At 44.5% G+C, this 16,786-nt stretch overlaps 1 protein-coding gene across 6 annotated transcripts in view; it reads left to right on the top strand.

Annotated features, from left to right (window-relative positions):
• The window catches only part of Cracdl (CRACD like), a 128,455-nt gene extending 117,065 nt beyond the window's left edge, over positions 1-11,390 (top strand). For 5 of the 6 annotated variants that reach the window (XM_087203445.1, XM_021258059.2, XM_087203447.1 and 2 more), the window contains 3 exons: positions 7,863-8,050; positions 9,105-9,249; positions 10,574-11,390. In XM_087203445.1, the coding sequence (XP_087059571.1) occupies positions 7,863-8,050; positions 9,105-9,249; positions 10,574-10,716 (476 nt within the window). In that variant the 3' untranslated portion in view covers positions 10,717-11,390. The remainder of the gene's footprint in view (positions 1-7,862; positions 8,051-9,104; positions 9,250-10,573) is intronic. The other variant, XM_013072156.3, reaches the window with a different exon arrangement.
• Positions 11,391-16,786: the final 5,396 nt, after the last annotated feature.

Below are 16,786 nucleotides of genomic sequence, written 5' to 3'. Positions count from 1 at the left end.
GCCCCTACAGGAGCAGGCATGGCAGTCCTGGCCCTGTCCCCAGAACCATCTGCAGCCAGGCAGCAAGCCCCTCTCAGTGGCAGCGTCCCTGCAGAGTAGAGTTCTCACTCCATCTCTGTGACAGCAACAAGCTGGAATCACCCACCCTGGTAGCAGTGGCAAAGATGTCCCTTGTGGGGCCAAGCTCTTGATTCTTACAGCCCTACCACAGTTGAGGGTTGGCAAGGAAGTGGCCCACCTCCACCCTTGCCAAAAGTGGTAGCAGTACCCACTTTGGGGCGGAGCTCCTTTAGGACTTCCAGGCTTGCTCCAGGCACCTGCTTCCCATCACAGTGTTGCCTGGGGGTCAGAGCCCTTCTGACTGTCCACACCACCCCCAGGAAATCCAGTCCTGAAGCTGCACCCCTCATCCTCACAGGAAGCAGTGACAATGTCATGGTAGATGGTCCTGCAGGCTCCTTTTTCTTGGAACTGCCCTGCTGTGGTCCTAGTCACCAGAGTGTGCTATAGCACAGAGAAATCAAGCCCTGGCTTTCTCGCCATGAAAAGCTAGGGGCTAGAAATGGCAGGATGGAGAAATCTGAGTCTTTGTATCTGTGTCTGACCTGCTGGGCTATTCCTGGGCCGTACAGGTACAAAACTGAATAAGTGCAGCGAAACCTTTGAGGAGACTGAAAAGACCAAATCTCAGTGTAGTATTCAAAATACATAAGATACAAACTGAAGTGTCCAACATACAGAGAGATAAAACCTAAAAATTTCTCTGTGAAAAAGGGAATCAACAGATGCCAACCCTGAGATAATCCAAATATTGAAAGTACTAGGAAAAGACTTTAAAGCAACTATTAAACCATGTTCCAAGAACTAAGATTGAGCACTCTTGAAATGAAAGATAGAAATTCTAGGCAAAGAAATAGGAGCTATTTTTAAAAATAGAAATTTTAGAACTAGGCTGGCTATATTAGTATACAAAGAAGACTTCAGGAAAAAGGATAATTATTAGGGATGAAGTGGCTTATTACCTAATAATACTGATGAATTGATAGCAGTAGATTTTCCAAAAATACAAAACAGTCCTAAATATGAATGCTCCAAATGATAGAGCTTCAAAATAGATGAAACAAGAATTGATAGAGATTAAAAAAAAAATAACCTATGGTGATGAGGAGCAGACAGAAAATTGGGAATACAAAGTCATGAACATATGATTTGAGCAACTTGAACTAGTTGATATTTGTAGGACATCCACCAACCCCAGCAGAATACGTATTCTTTGTGAGTACACACAGGAAGTGCACAGATTCACAAAGATAGAGCATACTGAGTTCTTATTAAATTTAAAAGAATCAAAAAAGTTTATTTTCTGTCCATGACAAGTTAAAGAATTTAGTAACATATCTGAAAAATACCTTGAAAGATTCTCAAATGTGTTTGAAATTAAACACTATGCCACCAAATGACCCATGCATCAAAGAGGATCTCTGAAGGGAAATTAGAACAATGAATTAAAATAAAAACAAATGAATTTGTGGAATGCAGGTGAAGTTGCACATATGCAAATGTATACCCTTTGAAGAAAGGTTTCAAAGCAATGATCTAAGCTTATACTTGAACCAGAAAGAAAAGAGTGAGCTCAGCCCAAAGCAAGATGGAAAGATAATTGTAAAGAGCAAATATTAATGAAGATTAAAAACATCAAAATAATAGAAAATAATAAATGAAATTTGAAAATAGTTCTTTGAAGCACCCAATAAAATTGACAAATCTGTAGCCAGATTGACCAAACAACCCACAAAATACCCACGTCAAGGAATATCACTACTGACCCCTAGACATTAAAATGACAATGAAGACATAGTATGAACAGTTCTATGCATATAAATTTGAGAAATGAGAAGAAAAGGTCCAGTTCCTTGAGAAACACAAACTAGCAAACTTACAAAGAAGAAATAGATGACCTAAATAGTCCTAAATCCATTAATGAATTCAAGTCATTATTTTAAAATCTCCCAGAAAAGAAAACTCACATTGTTTAACTGGTGATTTCTACCACACACTTAATGAAGAAATAACACCAGTTACACACAATCTTCCATGAAAATTACATAAGAGGAAACAAACACTTCCTAAGGTCATTCCATGAAGCTAGCATGATTATGATACCAGAATTAAATACAATACAGAAAAATATAAACCATGTCCCTCATTAATTTAGATGCAGAAATCCTTAATAAAATATTATCAAATTGTACCTCACAAACAGATAGTTCTGGAACATAGGAACATTTATAGGCAGAAATACAAACCTTCATGTAAGTTTCATATACAAAATTTAACTCAAAAGGGAATTTGCACCTTTCAGCCCTTGAGGAGTGCAATCTTGCTGATTTCTGACTTCCTTCAAGCCACCTCTCCCATTTTCCTGATGCAAAGTAGTTGGCTTCTTTTAAATGCTAATCCTTTCAGCAACTACTCTCCAATGCCCCAACTTTGTAGGCACTTCCTTTCCGATCAAGCTACAATTTTTCAAATCATTCATCTCTGTCATTTGCTTCTAAATCTCACTATAGATCTGACTGACAGCAGTCATCAGTACCCACGCCACAGCCTGAACGTCAGGTTTGCAGGATGACCAAATTTTAATATAACCTCTTTGGGTTGTTAACTTAAGGAAAACTTTTTTCTCTATCTTTATTATTTTTTTAAAATCAGTACTGTTGGGGCTGGGGATTTAGCTCAGTGGTTCTGCTGCTTGCCTCGCAAGTGCAAGGACCTGAGTTCGATCCCCAGTACAAAAAAAAAAAAAAAATCAGTACTGTGGGTTGAACACAGGGACCTTAACACTGGGCTACAACTCCAGCCTACACCATCTTTTTTTTTTTTAAATACAGGGTCTCACTAAATAGTCCAAGTGGTACTTGAACTTGGATCCTCCTCCTTCAGCTTCCCACAGTGCTGAAATTAGATGTGCACCTCCATACCTGGCATCTATCTTTATACTCCTATCTATCATCCAAATTTGTACAATGGGTGTGTGCACTTTTATAAACAAGAAAGAAATTTTATGAAAGGCAGAAGATTCTTAAAAATTGCTGCTTCACAAAAAACAGGATATACCAAACGTTCCAGAGGTGCAGGAACCCTGCTGTCCTGCTGGGTGTTACCTAGGGTGGAGTATCTGCTTTATTTTCTCAGCCAAAGGGCAAGGACCACAGGAGTTTATATTGTGAGACTCTTTGCCTCCCACTCAGAAGATAGTGTTCTTGGCAGTTCCCAGACTCAGCTAGTCCCAGCTGTCCCGTGGGGTGAGGTCCACTGTTTGAGTTTTACCCCGGGACCTCGGGTGGTCGCTGCAGGAGTCTTTCTAAATAAAATGGCATCTTAAGGTTGAATTTTGATAGGTACCAAAAGAATAAAGTAAAGGAGAAAGAAAAAAATAACCACCACCCATCAGTGGGTCAGAATGGAGTGATGAAATGCATCTCTCCCGTGTAGAAATGGTTTCATGTTGAGGATCTGGGGAATGGTTCTTTTTAGGTCTTTTCAAATACAGATAGCTCAGTCACAATGCCAAACATGGGTCAGGAAATGGAGGTTTTCTTTCCCAGGGGTATTCAGAGTCAGAGTGCGGCATGGGGAGGGTTACTGAGAATAGGGATGAAAACTGTGGTGCTATCTTGGGCTTTGTGTCACTGTGTTGGAGCCCACAGCATGCAGGATCTCTGGCATGCAGTGTCTACACACGAGGATCAGAGCACTGTTCCAGAAACAGGACTCGAGGCCCACAGGGGCCATGGCCAGGCTCCTCCATAATGCAGCAGGCCTGGGGGGCAGGGCAGCCTCTTTGAGACCCTGCTGGTCCATGCTGGGCACAGTGAGTGCAGAAATGACAAGATGAGGCCACTGCCCCTGTGGGGTGACAGGCAGATAAACACACACAGCGGGAAGATGCAGTCTGCTAGTGATAGGGAAGAAATATAACGCACAACCCACTAGATGTCAGATGTGCTGAATTCATGTCCCCCCAAATGGAAGAATGAATTCCAAGGAAGAACATCGGTTAAGAGTAGTAAGACTTATTAAGAGATAGCTCCAGAGAGACAGGAGGAGTCCTGAGTGCGTAGTCATTGAGGCCCTTTGTCAGGGGTAATTTATACAGTAAAGTCACAATGTGTGTACAGTGTGGGTCAAACCATCGTCAATAATAAGATTACAAGTAGGGCTGCTTAGCTAATATTGACCAAAAACGGAAGGGAGGTACTAGCAAGAGTATATTGCCGACACCATTAACCTTGGCTTATCTATGACTTCTAAAACAGAAACATTTTGGGGAAGGGATGGGTCCAGATGCTCTGGTCACCCACCCACAGGAGCATCTAATGCCTGTCTGCACTTAATGGTCCAGGTGGTACTAATAACAATATAACCTCAAGTCACTGTTATCCTTTAGGGAAGCATGTAGGGTTGGCCACTGCATCTTTATCTTGGGCCTAACCTTCTTCAGAGGCACCTGAAGCCACAACTCTGATGCCTTTATTTTTTCTGCTGACTTTCTTGAGAGCCCAGTCACTCTCTGACTGTATATTAATTTTTATCTAACTTAGCTGCCTGTAATACTAGGAGCATTACAATGTCCTCAGGGATCAAAGGGTCAAGAGGCTGAAGTACAAGCCAGCACTGATGCATTTTCTTATCAGAGCTGGGGACAAAAGTCTTACTTCATGGCGCAATGGCTCACTGGTCTCCATCGTGTCTGGATTTGACCAAAGTGTACATCCTTCCTCAAATGGGAAAACTGATAACACCAGCAACAGAATAACAACAGCAGCCGTAGTGGCAGCAGCTGACATTCTTACAGGCACGTAGGTGCCAAGCACTACACTGAGTACTCTCTGAGGATTGTTCCACAGCTACGCTGGGAGGTGGAGATGGTGGGTTGTCTCATGGATTCTTCTCTGGCCAGGCTGGCAGGTGTAGATGGTGCACTGTCTCATGGAATCTTTGTAGTCTTGCTGGGAAGCACACATACTGCTGTTTTTTTTTCATTTTGCACTAAAATTGAGCCTCCAGGGGTTCTTAGGTTTGTCCCAGAGTGCATTGCTAGCCTAAGGCCTTAAACCCAGCCCTGGAGGCCCCAGCTCCAGTCATTAGCTGCTCTGTTGCCTGGAACCAGGGAGGAAGCCTTCTTAGATATCACAGCCAGTTGAACACAACCCTGAGGACAGGATCTCTGGAAATTAATGCTTATACATTATATTCTTCAAAATAAATCCTTGAGCTAGGGAAATGTGTTAAGGAAGCAAAAGGAATTTGGAGAAGAATATTCCTTTGACAGAATCTTCTCAAATAACCAAGTAATAAGAGCAATAATAGTTTTCTCTGATTAGAAGTATTTTTCCCATGAAGTTAAGTTGTGTGGGGTGCATTCTGTTGCTGTGCAGGTTCCTGGGTCTACAGCATTTCCATTCTGGATGTGCTCGCCAGCAGCATTTGCCTTCCGGAAGTGTACCTCTGTGTTTGTGCTCCAGCAGACCAGCCTGCTGCTTTTCCTTCTGGGGCAGCTGTGGGTAGGGAGTCAGACTTCCAGACATTTAGCATGGGGGACATGGAATTGCCGCTCCCCAGTCTGAGAAGTGCTCACAGTTAACAGCTTAACCCCCTTGTCATCTGGAGAGGAGAAATTGAGAGGTCAGTTCCCTTTAGCCAATCCTCAATAGATTAAGCAACCTTCACGTTGAATGTTTGTGCTTTATAGCTATCACTTTGTAAGGACTTTGGCCCTTGAAGCCTTCTTTATTTGCCTGTGTCTTTATTCTCTTCTCCAGCTTGAGAGAATTCCAGGTTGAGTATAGCATATACCCCAGAAGCCCAACCCCTAAAGTGGGTGCCAAGCGCAGTGGTTAGAGGAGCACATCAAAGAGACCTCCAAAAGCAGACATGACGGCATGTATCTGTGATCCTACCAGTCTAGGAGACTGAGGCAGGAGATTGGCAACTTTGAGCCCAGCCTGGGCAATGTAGCAACTTAGTGAGACTCTGTCTCAAAGTAAAAAAGGGCTATGGATGTAGCTCTGTGTAAAGGCCCTGGATTCAATCCCCAATACCATCACCACACACACACACACACACACACACACAGAGCCATTGAGGCCTATTTCCACAGAGTAGAATGACTTGTCACCCAGCTCTGGCCCTGGCTACCTGGGACAAGGGTGAGACTTCTGTGAAGCTTGGCAGTGTGGGTAGTGCCAAGCCCATCACCCACTTCTTGGGTCACCTGTTGTGAGGCTGCTGTTGGGATCACAGTCCTCACTGAACCATGGTGGAAACAGTAGTGGGTTTTCTCTGTCCCTCTTGGTGTCTGGACCCCTGTGCACCTCTCTTGCTTCTCTCTACCCATGAGGCTGGCCCCAGGAATGTCCCTGTGAAAGGGTCTGGGGGAACCAGGGACCCTTCACCCATTTGCATTCCTGACAAAGGAGAAGGTGAGAAAGAAGAAGATACAGAATACAAGGAAAGGCCGACACTTGGGGAAGAAAGGGAGACCAAAAAAGGAAAGAAATGGCTGGTGAAAGATCTTGGCTGCCTGCCTGGCCCAGTGCTTGGTGACACTGCTATTTTGTATTTTGGGTCATCTTATCGCACACTGGCACTGCCTGGTGCAGCTGTGGGGCTTACTGTGGGGGTGTGCATATGAACATAGGAATACATGCACATACATACAGTACAGCCTGCTCTTGATATAAGGAGAGCTCCATCTCCTTGCGTTGTTTACAAGACTGCATTTCCCATGAGAAAATGGGAAGAGTGTGTTTATATTGCCTCCATCCCCTGAGATGTCGGCCTGGGGACTGGACCCCTCTCTGCTGATGTTTAAAGTTTTTCTTGTGGCTCAGGTGGAATGACTTAAGTGTCTGGCATGAGATCACAGAACCATGTCTTGTGCTCTGTGTCAGGTGCTGGAGCTGCTTTAGCATTCAGCAGCAACCATTCTGCCCCCGGTCTAAAACCAGGGTTAGGGATGGGGCTGTAGCTCAGTGCTCAAGCAAGCACTTGCCTAGCATGTGCAGGGCCCTGGGGATAAAATAAAACTGGGGATGGACATTTCTTTCCCTCTACTCTTAGCCTTGACAGAATTGCTCAGAATATGTTCTTGACTAAGGTAGTAAGTTCAGAGGATGTGATTGGTCAGAGCATGAAGAAATAATCAAAGGAGAACAGGAAAAAGTTGCTTTTTAAGGAAAAACAACAGAGGCTATGAGGATGCTATAAAACTCTCATGCAGCGAATAAGAGATGAGAAATGCAGACTACATCAAACACACAGCCACCAAGCACCTTCCATGTGCCAGGCAGTTACTGGGGTCTCTGGAAGAGGAATAAAACCAAACGATATTGTGAACAGTACCACTCTCCACAGAGAGAAGGCTGTGCTTGCCCTTGTTATGAGGACAACAGTGTGTCTTCAGCATCTGAGCACATCAGAAGTTGGGAAGTGTGTGCTGGTCCCCAATGACGGGATTCTATTACAAAATTCTTACCTATTGTGTGTGTATTTTTAGCTCCTTCCAGAAAGGGTTCCCTGGGAGGAAGTTAGCTTTAAAATGCACATTGACTTTAGACAGGCAATTGTGTTTCATTGTGGTGCAGACTAGAGATACATAATCCCTTTGATATATCTTTAGAAAGAAAACAAAGTCCCTTAAGGAAAAGTAATGGTCTCGCTGGAGAGGCCCCCAGACTGCCTGTCCCCTGCCCTGCCACTGTGAGCCAGAGCAGAGCAGTGTTCCCTGTATGGCAGAAATAAAGGGGGAGGCTGGAGAGGCAGGGCTGGCTCGAATAACCTTCTGCCTTTACCCACAGAGAAGGGTCTGCCTGTGGCAGCAACAGGTCCCGAAGCTGATGGGCAGCCCACACCACCCTGGATCACCATGGCTCGGCAGAAGCGGCGAGGGGGCCCTGACCAGCCACCGAGCCAGGAAGACAAACCTGGAACTCGGACCCTGAAGTCAGAAACAGGAAAGCAAGCCAAGGCACCTGAGAGAGCCCAGGTGCTAAGACCAGACACTAGCAGTTATGGGGGTTCAGGAGGGACAGCAGACCAGGCCAGGGCTGGGGCTGGGGTCCGCATGATGACTGTGTGTGGCGGCTGCTGGTGTGTGGCTAAGCTCAGTGAAGCAAACACAGTTTTGTGCCAAATGATAAGCTCCGTAGAGGAGCCACCTATCTGCTCTTTGCTAGGCTTGTTAGGGACACAGAGAAGCATGGAATTGTTTAGTGGAGACAGTTCTCTACTCCTTGCCTCCTAGGCAGTGCAGCTCAGCATCTGGAAAAATGGAATGAGGTTAAAATAACTTCTTGCTCAGACATATAGCAGCGATGCTGGCAGCTCCCTCTCAACTCACTGTGCAGTGATCAGTGAGCCCCACTTGTGCCCTTTGTGCTGGCCACCTGCTGGGCCTCCTTATTCCTCCCCTGGGGATGCATGGCAGGAAGCTGGGGTTCATTTTTGCCCTCTGCACTGTAAATAGCTTTCACCAACATAGACAGCTAGAAGCAAGCCAATCTCCAGCTTTTCGGTCCCCTTAGTAGCCACAGTAATAAGGTGCCAAGTCCGGAAGAGTGTTTCAGCCCTGTCAGAAAAGCCCGAGCCTACACCTGCTTCTCTCCTTTTAACCACAACTCAGTTGCACCCAGACCAGAAGACTCATATGCAGGCTGGGAAATTTGTAAATAAGGTGTTAATCCATTCAGAGCATGTGTGATCATGCCAAGTGTCCTAAAAGTCACAAAACCATTTCCAAACCCAGTTAATTTTGACTGTCACGTGGAATCCCTGCCATTAAGCATCTGGGGCTAAGGCAGAATTTGGGGGACAGGGAAACCACAATGCCTGTATGGGCTGGGATCAAGCTGGGTACTGGTCAGAATTTCAGCATTCTACTGCTGGATGTCAGCAAGGGGACACACCAGAGCTCACCCAGAAAGTGCCACCAGCACAGGTCATCTTGGGAGGGGCCCCTTGGGACTCACACACCTGGGTTGTATTTGTCTCTCTCCAAGTCTGTGTGGTTGACAGTGTGTGTCTTTCTTGTGTCCCCACAGGAGCCTGTGAGACAGGTTGACTTTGTCCGCAGCAAGTCTTTCCTGATGACCCCTACTAAGCCCACAGTGACCCAGAAGCAGGCAGCCAAACTGAGCCTCAAGGAGGGGCTGCAAAGGGGAATCTCCCTATCACATCAGAACTTGGGTATGAGATCGGCCTGTGTTACCAAGCACTGTGGACTCATGGTCCTGGGTGGTTCCTGTAGTCTTGGTTCGTTTTGTTTTTTGAGACAGGGTCTCACTATGTGTAGTTCGGGCTGGCCTTGAACTCTTTATGTAGACCAGGCTGGTCTCAAACTTGTGGCAGTTCTCCTGCCTGAGCCCCCCAAGTGCTGGGATTAGTGTGCACCACCACACCTGGCTCTTTTTTATGGTGTTATTGTTTGGAGTTTTTTGTTGTTTGTTTTATTGAATTACTTGCCACATTGAGTTTTTCCTGCAGTGTTTATTGAGATATAATTCACACACCATAAAGCCTGCATAAGTAAGCATGTAATTCAGTGAGGATGTAGTCATGATGAGTGTCTTATCTACAAAGTGTGTCACACTCATGGCCAACCTAAGTGTAAAACATTTCCCTCACGCTCAGAAGAAACCTCACATCCACTTGATATCAATCCCTATTCCCACATCTAGCTCTAGGCAACCACTAGTCTACTTTCTGTCTTTGTAGATTTGCATTTTTGGAACATTTCTCTTTTTTTTTTCTTTTTTCTGGTACCAGGGATCAAACTCAGGACCTTCTGCTTTTGAGGCAGGTGGCGAAACCACTGAGCTAAATCCCCGGCCCTTTGGAATATTTCTTATAAATGTAATCATAACGTATCTGTTCTCTAACGGCTAGCTTCTTTTGCTGAGCACAGTGTTTTTGAGGTTCATCTCTTGTTGCATGTATCAGTATTTTTTTTTAAATGTGCTTGCAATTGAGCCCAAGGTCTCAGACGTGCTAAGCACATGCTCTGCTAGATCCCCAGCCCTTTCTTGTTTTGTTTTTGTTGTTGTTGTTGTTGTTGTTCCTGGTGCTGCTGGGTATTGAAATCAGGGACTCAAGCATCTACATATCTATTCTTCTAATGAGGTATATCCCAACCCTTATACTTATAAAATTTTTATTTATTTTTCATTGGGTTAAAAGGCACACAACAAGGAATTTACTTTTCTATCCATTTTAAGTGGACATTTGAGTAGTATTAAGTTCATTCACTTGTTGCATAACCTACCCCCAACATTCCTGCAGTTCCTTTCTATTTCTTACTCTATGCTCTGCTAGAACTGTTCAAGCTACTCTTAAACCTTTTTAATCACATAAATTACATATTCTCAGCCCAAGTGTTCTTGACACATTTACATACTAATGAAGTTTCTGTTGGGGAACACAGGTAAGACCTTGACACATGTTTAGAGAAATGCAAGAGGCTTACGTGAACATCCACACTCCTGTCTCGTGTTTCTGCTTGTCCCCCCTGCAGCAGCTCAGGCTGCGGCAATGGCAGAGAAGGAGTTGCATCAGCTGAAGAGAGCCAGTTATGCCAGTGCAGATCAGCCCTCCTGGATGGAACTCGCCAGAAAGAAATCTCAAGCTTGGAGCGACATGCCTCAAATCATAAAATAAATTGGCAGCCCACCGACAAAGAATGTCCACTCCCTTGACAGGCCACTTAGTTTAAAACTGCCAATAAATCACGGCAAACAGACTGTGCAACTTAAGCTTGATTTTATCACCAAGTTATGACAAGCTCGGGGAAGAGAGGAACCAAGCAAAATGAAGAGAACAAACAGCCATAATCCTGGACCAGAGGGGCCCCAAACAAAAACCACATTGAAAAAATCCAGGAATGAATTCCTGTGCTCAGGGGCATGAATGTGAGTCTTTTAGAATTCCCTTGGTAGAGAGGCTCAGACAAGGCGGAAAACAGAAATGAAATGTGGATTTATAAATCAGACACCCTGAAAGCCCAAAACCGAAGCTATCCCAGGAGCGCCCGTGTTTGTGGTTCCACTGAAGATCAGCCTGTGTGTCTGGCCGCGGTCTTGCCTGTCTTCTCCTTTTGTGTTACTACTAGGCATGACATTTATGGTGAAACAGGGATGCATTTCTAAGAGCAGCTACACAACAATCTGATTTCCTGAAGATAGCCACTCTAAGAAGAAGAGGAAGGAACATAGCAGGGTTCGTCAACCCATAGACTGTTTCCAAAAATAATTTTTAAACTTTTCCACTTGGCATCTGTGTCCTTAACCATTTGCACAATGCATTGCCTGTTTAATAAAAGGTTTCAAACATGCCTCAGTTGTGCATGCAAATGTTATTTCTGCTCACAGAGAACATCCTGCAATACGGGGTTAAAGGCAGTATATGAAGTTCCTCTTCATACAGACCTCATTTAAACTCCAAAATGGTTTAGTCAGGCAATTTCAATTTTTTTGAGCAACCCCCCTTCAGTTTTAGAAGACAGAAGATAACAGGTTTTTTTTTCATGTATGTGATACAACATAGTAAAAATATAAAATTTCTTAAAAGTTGTCATTTAGCATCTGATTCACCTAATCTGCACATTTTTATTGAAAACCAGGTTATGGGTTATTGTTTACCAGGAACCACAAATGCAGAATGTAGAGAAGCCAGGCAGAGGTGTTTATTTGGAATCTCAGAATTTGTGTCTCGGTTATATAATCTCTTTTTACTTTTTGAAAACAGTGTCAGTGTGTTCCTTTGAACAAGCCAGTTTCTGTGGGAATTTGTACAGCTGGAGTCAGAATCATACAATGCCATTATATATTGTAATTTGATTTTATGTATCCTAAGGACTGCTACTTTTATTTATGTTTCATCTTCATCACAATTATTTTTCTAGTTTTTAGTACTATACAGCTTTATAGAGTTTACCCTTATTGAAAAATTCCTGGGACAATTTTTTCCCAACCAAATTGATCATATTAATTGCATTCTCTTAAAGAAGGTCCCGGGTGAATGAGGGTATCATTTACAGAAATGGGACCAGAAAGTAAAGCCCACAGAAAGGAGTTCATCTTCAGTTTTCCCATTAAGCATCTAAATGGAAATACCAAGATCAAGTTGTAAAGTTGGGCATCAGCACTATTTAAATGGAATAGGAATTCAGGGTGTGGAAGAGAAAGAGAAGGCTGCCAGGATCGATCCTAGTTATTCCAACGAGGGCTCCAGAGAAAGGATCTGTGGGAAGGGAAGCAAGAAAAGAAGCTGACAAGAGCAAGGTAAAAAAAAATGTTGGAAGGGAAAAAGGAATAATGAGCTGTCTAGGATGGGATCAGCTCAGATGAGAATAGGAGTGGCCATTGGCATTGCACACCCAGAAGCTTCAGTTGACCTTGACAAGAGCCCTTCTAGTGGAATATTGGGGGCAGAAGCCAGGTAGAGTAGATCTAAGCCTGTTGCTGTGCCACCTAAGACTAGCTTCCATGAAATGGTGTGTGAAGAGGGCAGAAGAAATGGCAGTAGCTGGAGGGGTTGTGTGGGCAGCAATTTTATTTGTTTGTTAGAGCAGACATACAAGAGCAAGTTCGCAGGTGGATGGGAATAAACTTAAGGAGAGAAGAGAAAAACTGCTGGCCCGGGCTTTTGGAAGCAGGGCTTACTTGCCAGAGAGATTCAGGCAAGGATGAAATGCATACAGCCACGGGCTGCTATTGTTCCTGGAAACTGGAGCCCCAAGTTTCAGTCCAGCTGACAAGTGATCAGTTACCCACTGCCTTAGTAACTTTTCTCTCATTGCAGAGACAAAATACCCACCACCCAAAGTTAAAGGGGAAAGGGTTTATTTGGCTTACAGTTCATAGACATTTCAGTCCATAATCGCCTGGCTCCAATCGGCTGGCAGGATGGCAGAGGGGCAACAGTTCATGGCAGCGGAAGCAGCAAAAGCAACAAGGAACCTTACTTAATACCATCTTTCTAACCCCTTTTATCTTATTCAGACTATTTAGGGTGTGTAGCACTCAACCCTTAATCCTAGTGCCCTTGGGCCTAGCCCCACCATGAATCAATCACACACTCTAGATTCAGCCACCTCTGAAAAAGCACGAGGTTTGGGGGGACATCTAAACACAAGCCATAATACCCACTATAACAACAACCTGTTCATATGCTTGCCCTGCTACATGTGGATCCTGATCCACTTTCCTTACCTTGGTTTGAGTGTCAATGCTGAGCTTTCATTCAGGGAGCAGGGTATAGGATGTTAGTGGGGTGTACAGACTCTGAGAGCCATGACACATTTACTGTGTGTATGTGTCTGTACCCCCAGGGTCCCCTTTCACTTTGTTTGGTTTGGTTTTCTTGGTACCGGCGATCGAACTTGGGACCTTGTGCTTGCGAGGCAGGTGGCAGAACCACTGAGCTAAATCCCCAGCCCTCCCCTTTCACTTTGAAGAGCTTCATAAAATCCACTTGGATGCTGGTTGATTCTATGCTTAGGAAAGTCCAATCCTTTCCCTAGGTCTCATGGGTCTTCTGTTCTCACACCCACTTTGCCCTTGGGAATCATGCATTCTTGGTGGTTGCTACTGCCTTTCCTCACCACAGGGCCACCTCAACAGTCTTCAGAATTCCTGATACTCTTTGTCTTGGACAAGCCTATTAAGTATTTAGAAGTAGAATCACAAGGAGGAGACACATCCTAGGGTATAGAGCCCTTTCTGGTTTCCTAGTCCCATAGCACCAGCCACCCACAGCAGGACAGATTTCCTTTGATTGTCTCAAGCATGTCAGGACTGCCTTCAATTCACATTCATTTATGGCTCCTCAGGCTTAAGGGAGCTCATTTGAACAAAAGGAGTCTTCTCACCGAGGAGAGTTGTGATGAATAAAATTAACTCCACCTCCTTCAAGCCTAGTCTTTAATTAGTGGCTCATTCACATGACTCAGACCCCCTAGCACCAACTCAGCAGCCATGTGAATGCAATTTCTTGGGATTGCATCTCCAGCCCCATTTGAGCTGTCAGAAGATGGCAGCCCAGCTGATGCATTGACTGCAGCCTCGTGAGAGATCCTGAGCCAAACTGCCCAGACGGGCTGCTCCCAGATCCTGGCCCACTGAAACTGTGAAGTCATGTTTGTTATTACTTTAAGCCAGTGAGGTTTGGGGGTAAAACATCAATAGCTAACTAATGCAACAGGTTTTCATATTTTTTCTGGATCTGAAATTGAAAAGTCCCTGCTTGTTTTAAAGTTAATATTTTAGTTAAGGTTTAGAACATAGCCCTAAGCACAGTACTGAGAGAATTTTTTCAAAACTTCCCACATGTAGTCCATAACAGCAGTCTGTCTTGGGCTGAGAAGCAGGGATGGCTAGAACATATGTCAAAGTCCTGTGTTCCTCTAGTATGTTAATCGGATTTTCATTGCTCTGACAAATACCTGAGAAAAACAACTTAAAGGAGGAAAGATTTATTTTGGCTCACAGTTTCAGAGGTTTCAGTGAAAGGTTGGCTGGCTCCATTGCTTTAGGCCTATGTCAAGGCAGAAAAATCATGGCAGAAGAGCATGGTGGAACAAACCTGCCCACCTTAGGGCACCCAGGAACCACAGAGAGAACCCCCAGGGACTCACCTCATTCAATTAGGCCCCACTTCCCAGTAAGCCATGGAGCCATGACTTCATCAGTGGATGAGACCATTGATGAGGTTAGAGCCCTCGAGATCCAATCACTTACCAAAAGTCCAGTGGTCCAACCAAGCCTTCAACATAGTGAGCCTGCTGGGGATTTCTTCATATTTAAGCCATAACACTTCACAAGTGGTGTTGTTATTCTGGCAAGCAGATTCTCAGCCAGGGAGTGCAACTCCCACTCCTTCCCCTTCAGCACACACACTACCTATGTGTGGCACCCAAGTGAGTTCTGGCTGGTGGAATGTGGGCAGAAATGATGTGCACCCCATATACAAGGCCCTGACTTTCTAGAGAAGGTTCAAAGGATGACTGCCAGGATGCCAAGCAAGGAAGACTTCCATGGGAGAGACAGAAAAGGGAGGGAGATAATGGCTCAGAGACGTGGGAGGGAAGCAGGAGAGGTATCCTCAAAAGACGTTTGAAAAAGGAAGTGATTTATTCTTTGTCACTCCACAGAAAACAAGCCAGAACTGTAAAATGAAAGTTCAAAAGAAGAATAAAGGAACAAGTGTTTAAACAACCAGAGTTGTCCATTGTGGGATAGGATGCTGAGTCAGGAGTGAGCCTCTCACACCCAAGGTGAGCAAGCTGAGGGAGGACGAGCATCACTCTAGGATGCTGGATGTGTCTTTGCCCTTCCAAGATGTTGGTCCTGAAAGGCTCCCCAGCCTGGACCTATCTGTATCTAGAACTCTATAATGTGCAGCATCCTGTGGCAGGAACATTTCACATAATGCTCTGCAAACTCTGGATTACCAAGAAGCAGTCATCGAGATATTAATCCTAACAGGCTTTCGTGCAGCATGTCATTGTCTAGTGTGCTTTGAAAGCTTCTTAGGACCGCACAGAACCCCACAAGTCACAAGATGGGGCCTCCAGCTTCCTCTCTACAGCTTCCCCTCTACAGATATACTTGACAGGAAGAGGGTACAACCCACCCCTGGGACTTACAGTTGGTTCTGTTTATCTCCCATGTGGAGGGACATATTTATTTATTCCTTGGTAGATGAAAATAATCTGTAGTGTGGAGGCATTTTAGGCCCAAATAGCAGAAATAATGGAAGCTGGATCCATGTATTTTGAGTAATGCACAGGGGTTCAGGCAATGGTAGATATTTGCTTTTTATGTCCAGCTTCTTTCATGCCTTCTCCATTGGGAAATTATCCTTATTACCATGGAAATAAAGGGGCGTTATATCTGTGATGCTCAGAAGATTATTACAAGCAGGCTGCTTGGGTGTGTGCTTCAGGAGCTTGCTTATTAACCTCTCCTGAGCACCCTTCAGTATTTGCAGGGAGCCCAGAGACCTTGTAACCTTCATGGTCCTCCCTTCTGAGAACCTAGTTTGACAATTGCTATTACAGTTGCAGAAAAATAGAAGTTTCACTTATGGCTCACTAGCTAAAGAAAATCAAGTTGTTCCTGAAAGATTCCCCCATGGGGATGAGAATTCTGGTATCAAATTTAGGAAAATGTAAAATTTTCTGTTGAGACAAAGAAAGCTAGAAGCAGATCACTGGGGAGTCCTTTAGATAAAATAAACCAAACTTTCAGAAGCAGAAGCTTTTACATTTAGTATCTCAATCTTTCTTCCCAAGGAAGGGACAGAGGGAAATTATCAGATTGTGTTCATTATGATTCACCCCAAACACCTGATCTACCATCTCATCTATGACGGTCAAATGCTCCACAGGTGGGCTGCCCAGGCTCCCATTGTGACCAGAGCAGAGTTGAACACCCCACAGGTATGCTGAGTTAGGGCATTCTTGAGCCCTCAGGAGCCTCAGCTTCTGGTAGTCCTGTCTTCTCAGAGCACCACTCACTCTCAGTGCTGAAATACTCCCACCAAAGGAAGAGTTCACACAGGAGACGGGGCTGGGCACTAAATTCAATGTGGCCAAGTAGGGAGCTGGCTTTCCTGGAAGTGACTAAAGATAGATATGTCTTGGGTCATCTAGAGTCCTGATAAGTGGGTTCTAGCAACATGGCCTGTACAGACCACATCTAGTGGATACCTGAGCACTGGCCATAAC

Source organism: Heterocephalus glaber, unplaced genomic scaffold (assembly GCF_053883595.1).
Source record: "Heterocephalus glaber isolate CG9 unplaced genomic scaffold, H.glaber_assembly_v1.0 deba00000470, whole genome shotgun sequence".
NCBI lineage: Eukaryota > Metazoa > Chordata > Mammalia > Rodentia > Bathyergidae > Heterocephalus > Heterocephalus glaber.
The sequence above is the reverse complement of the archived record's forward strand: the minus strand, read 5'-3'. Positions and strand labels throughout refer to the sequence as shown.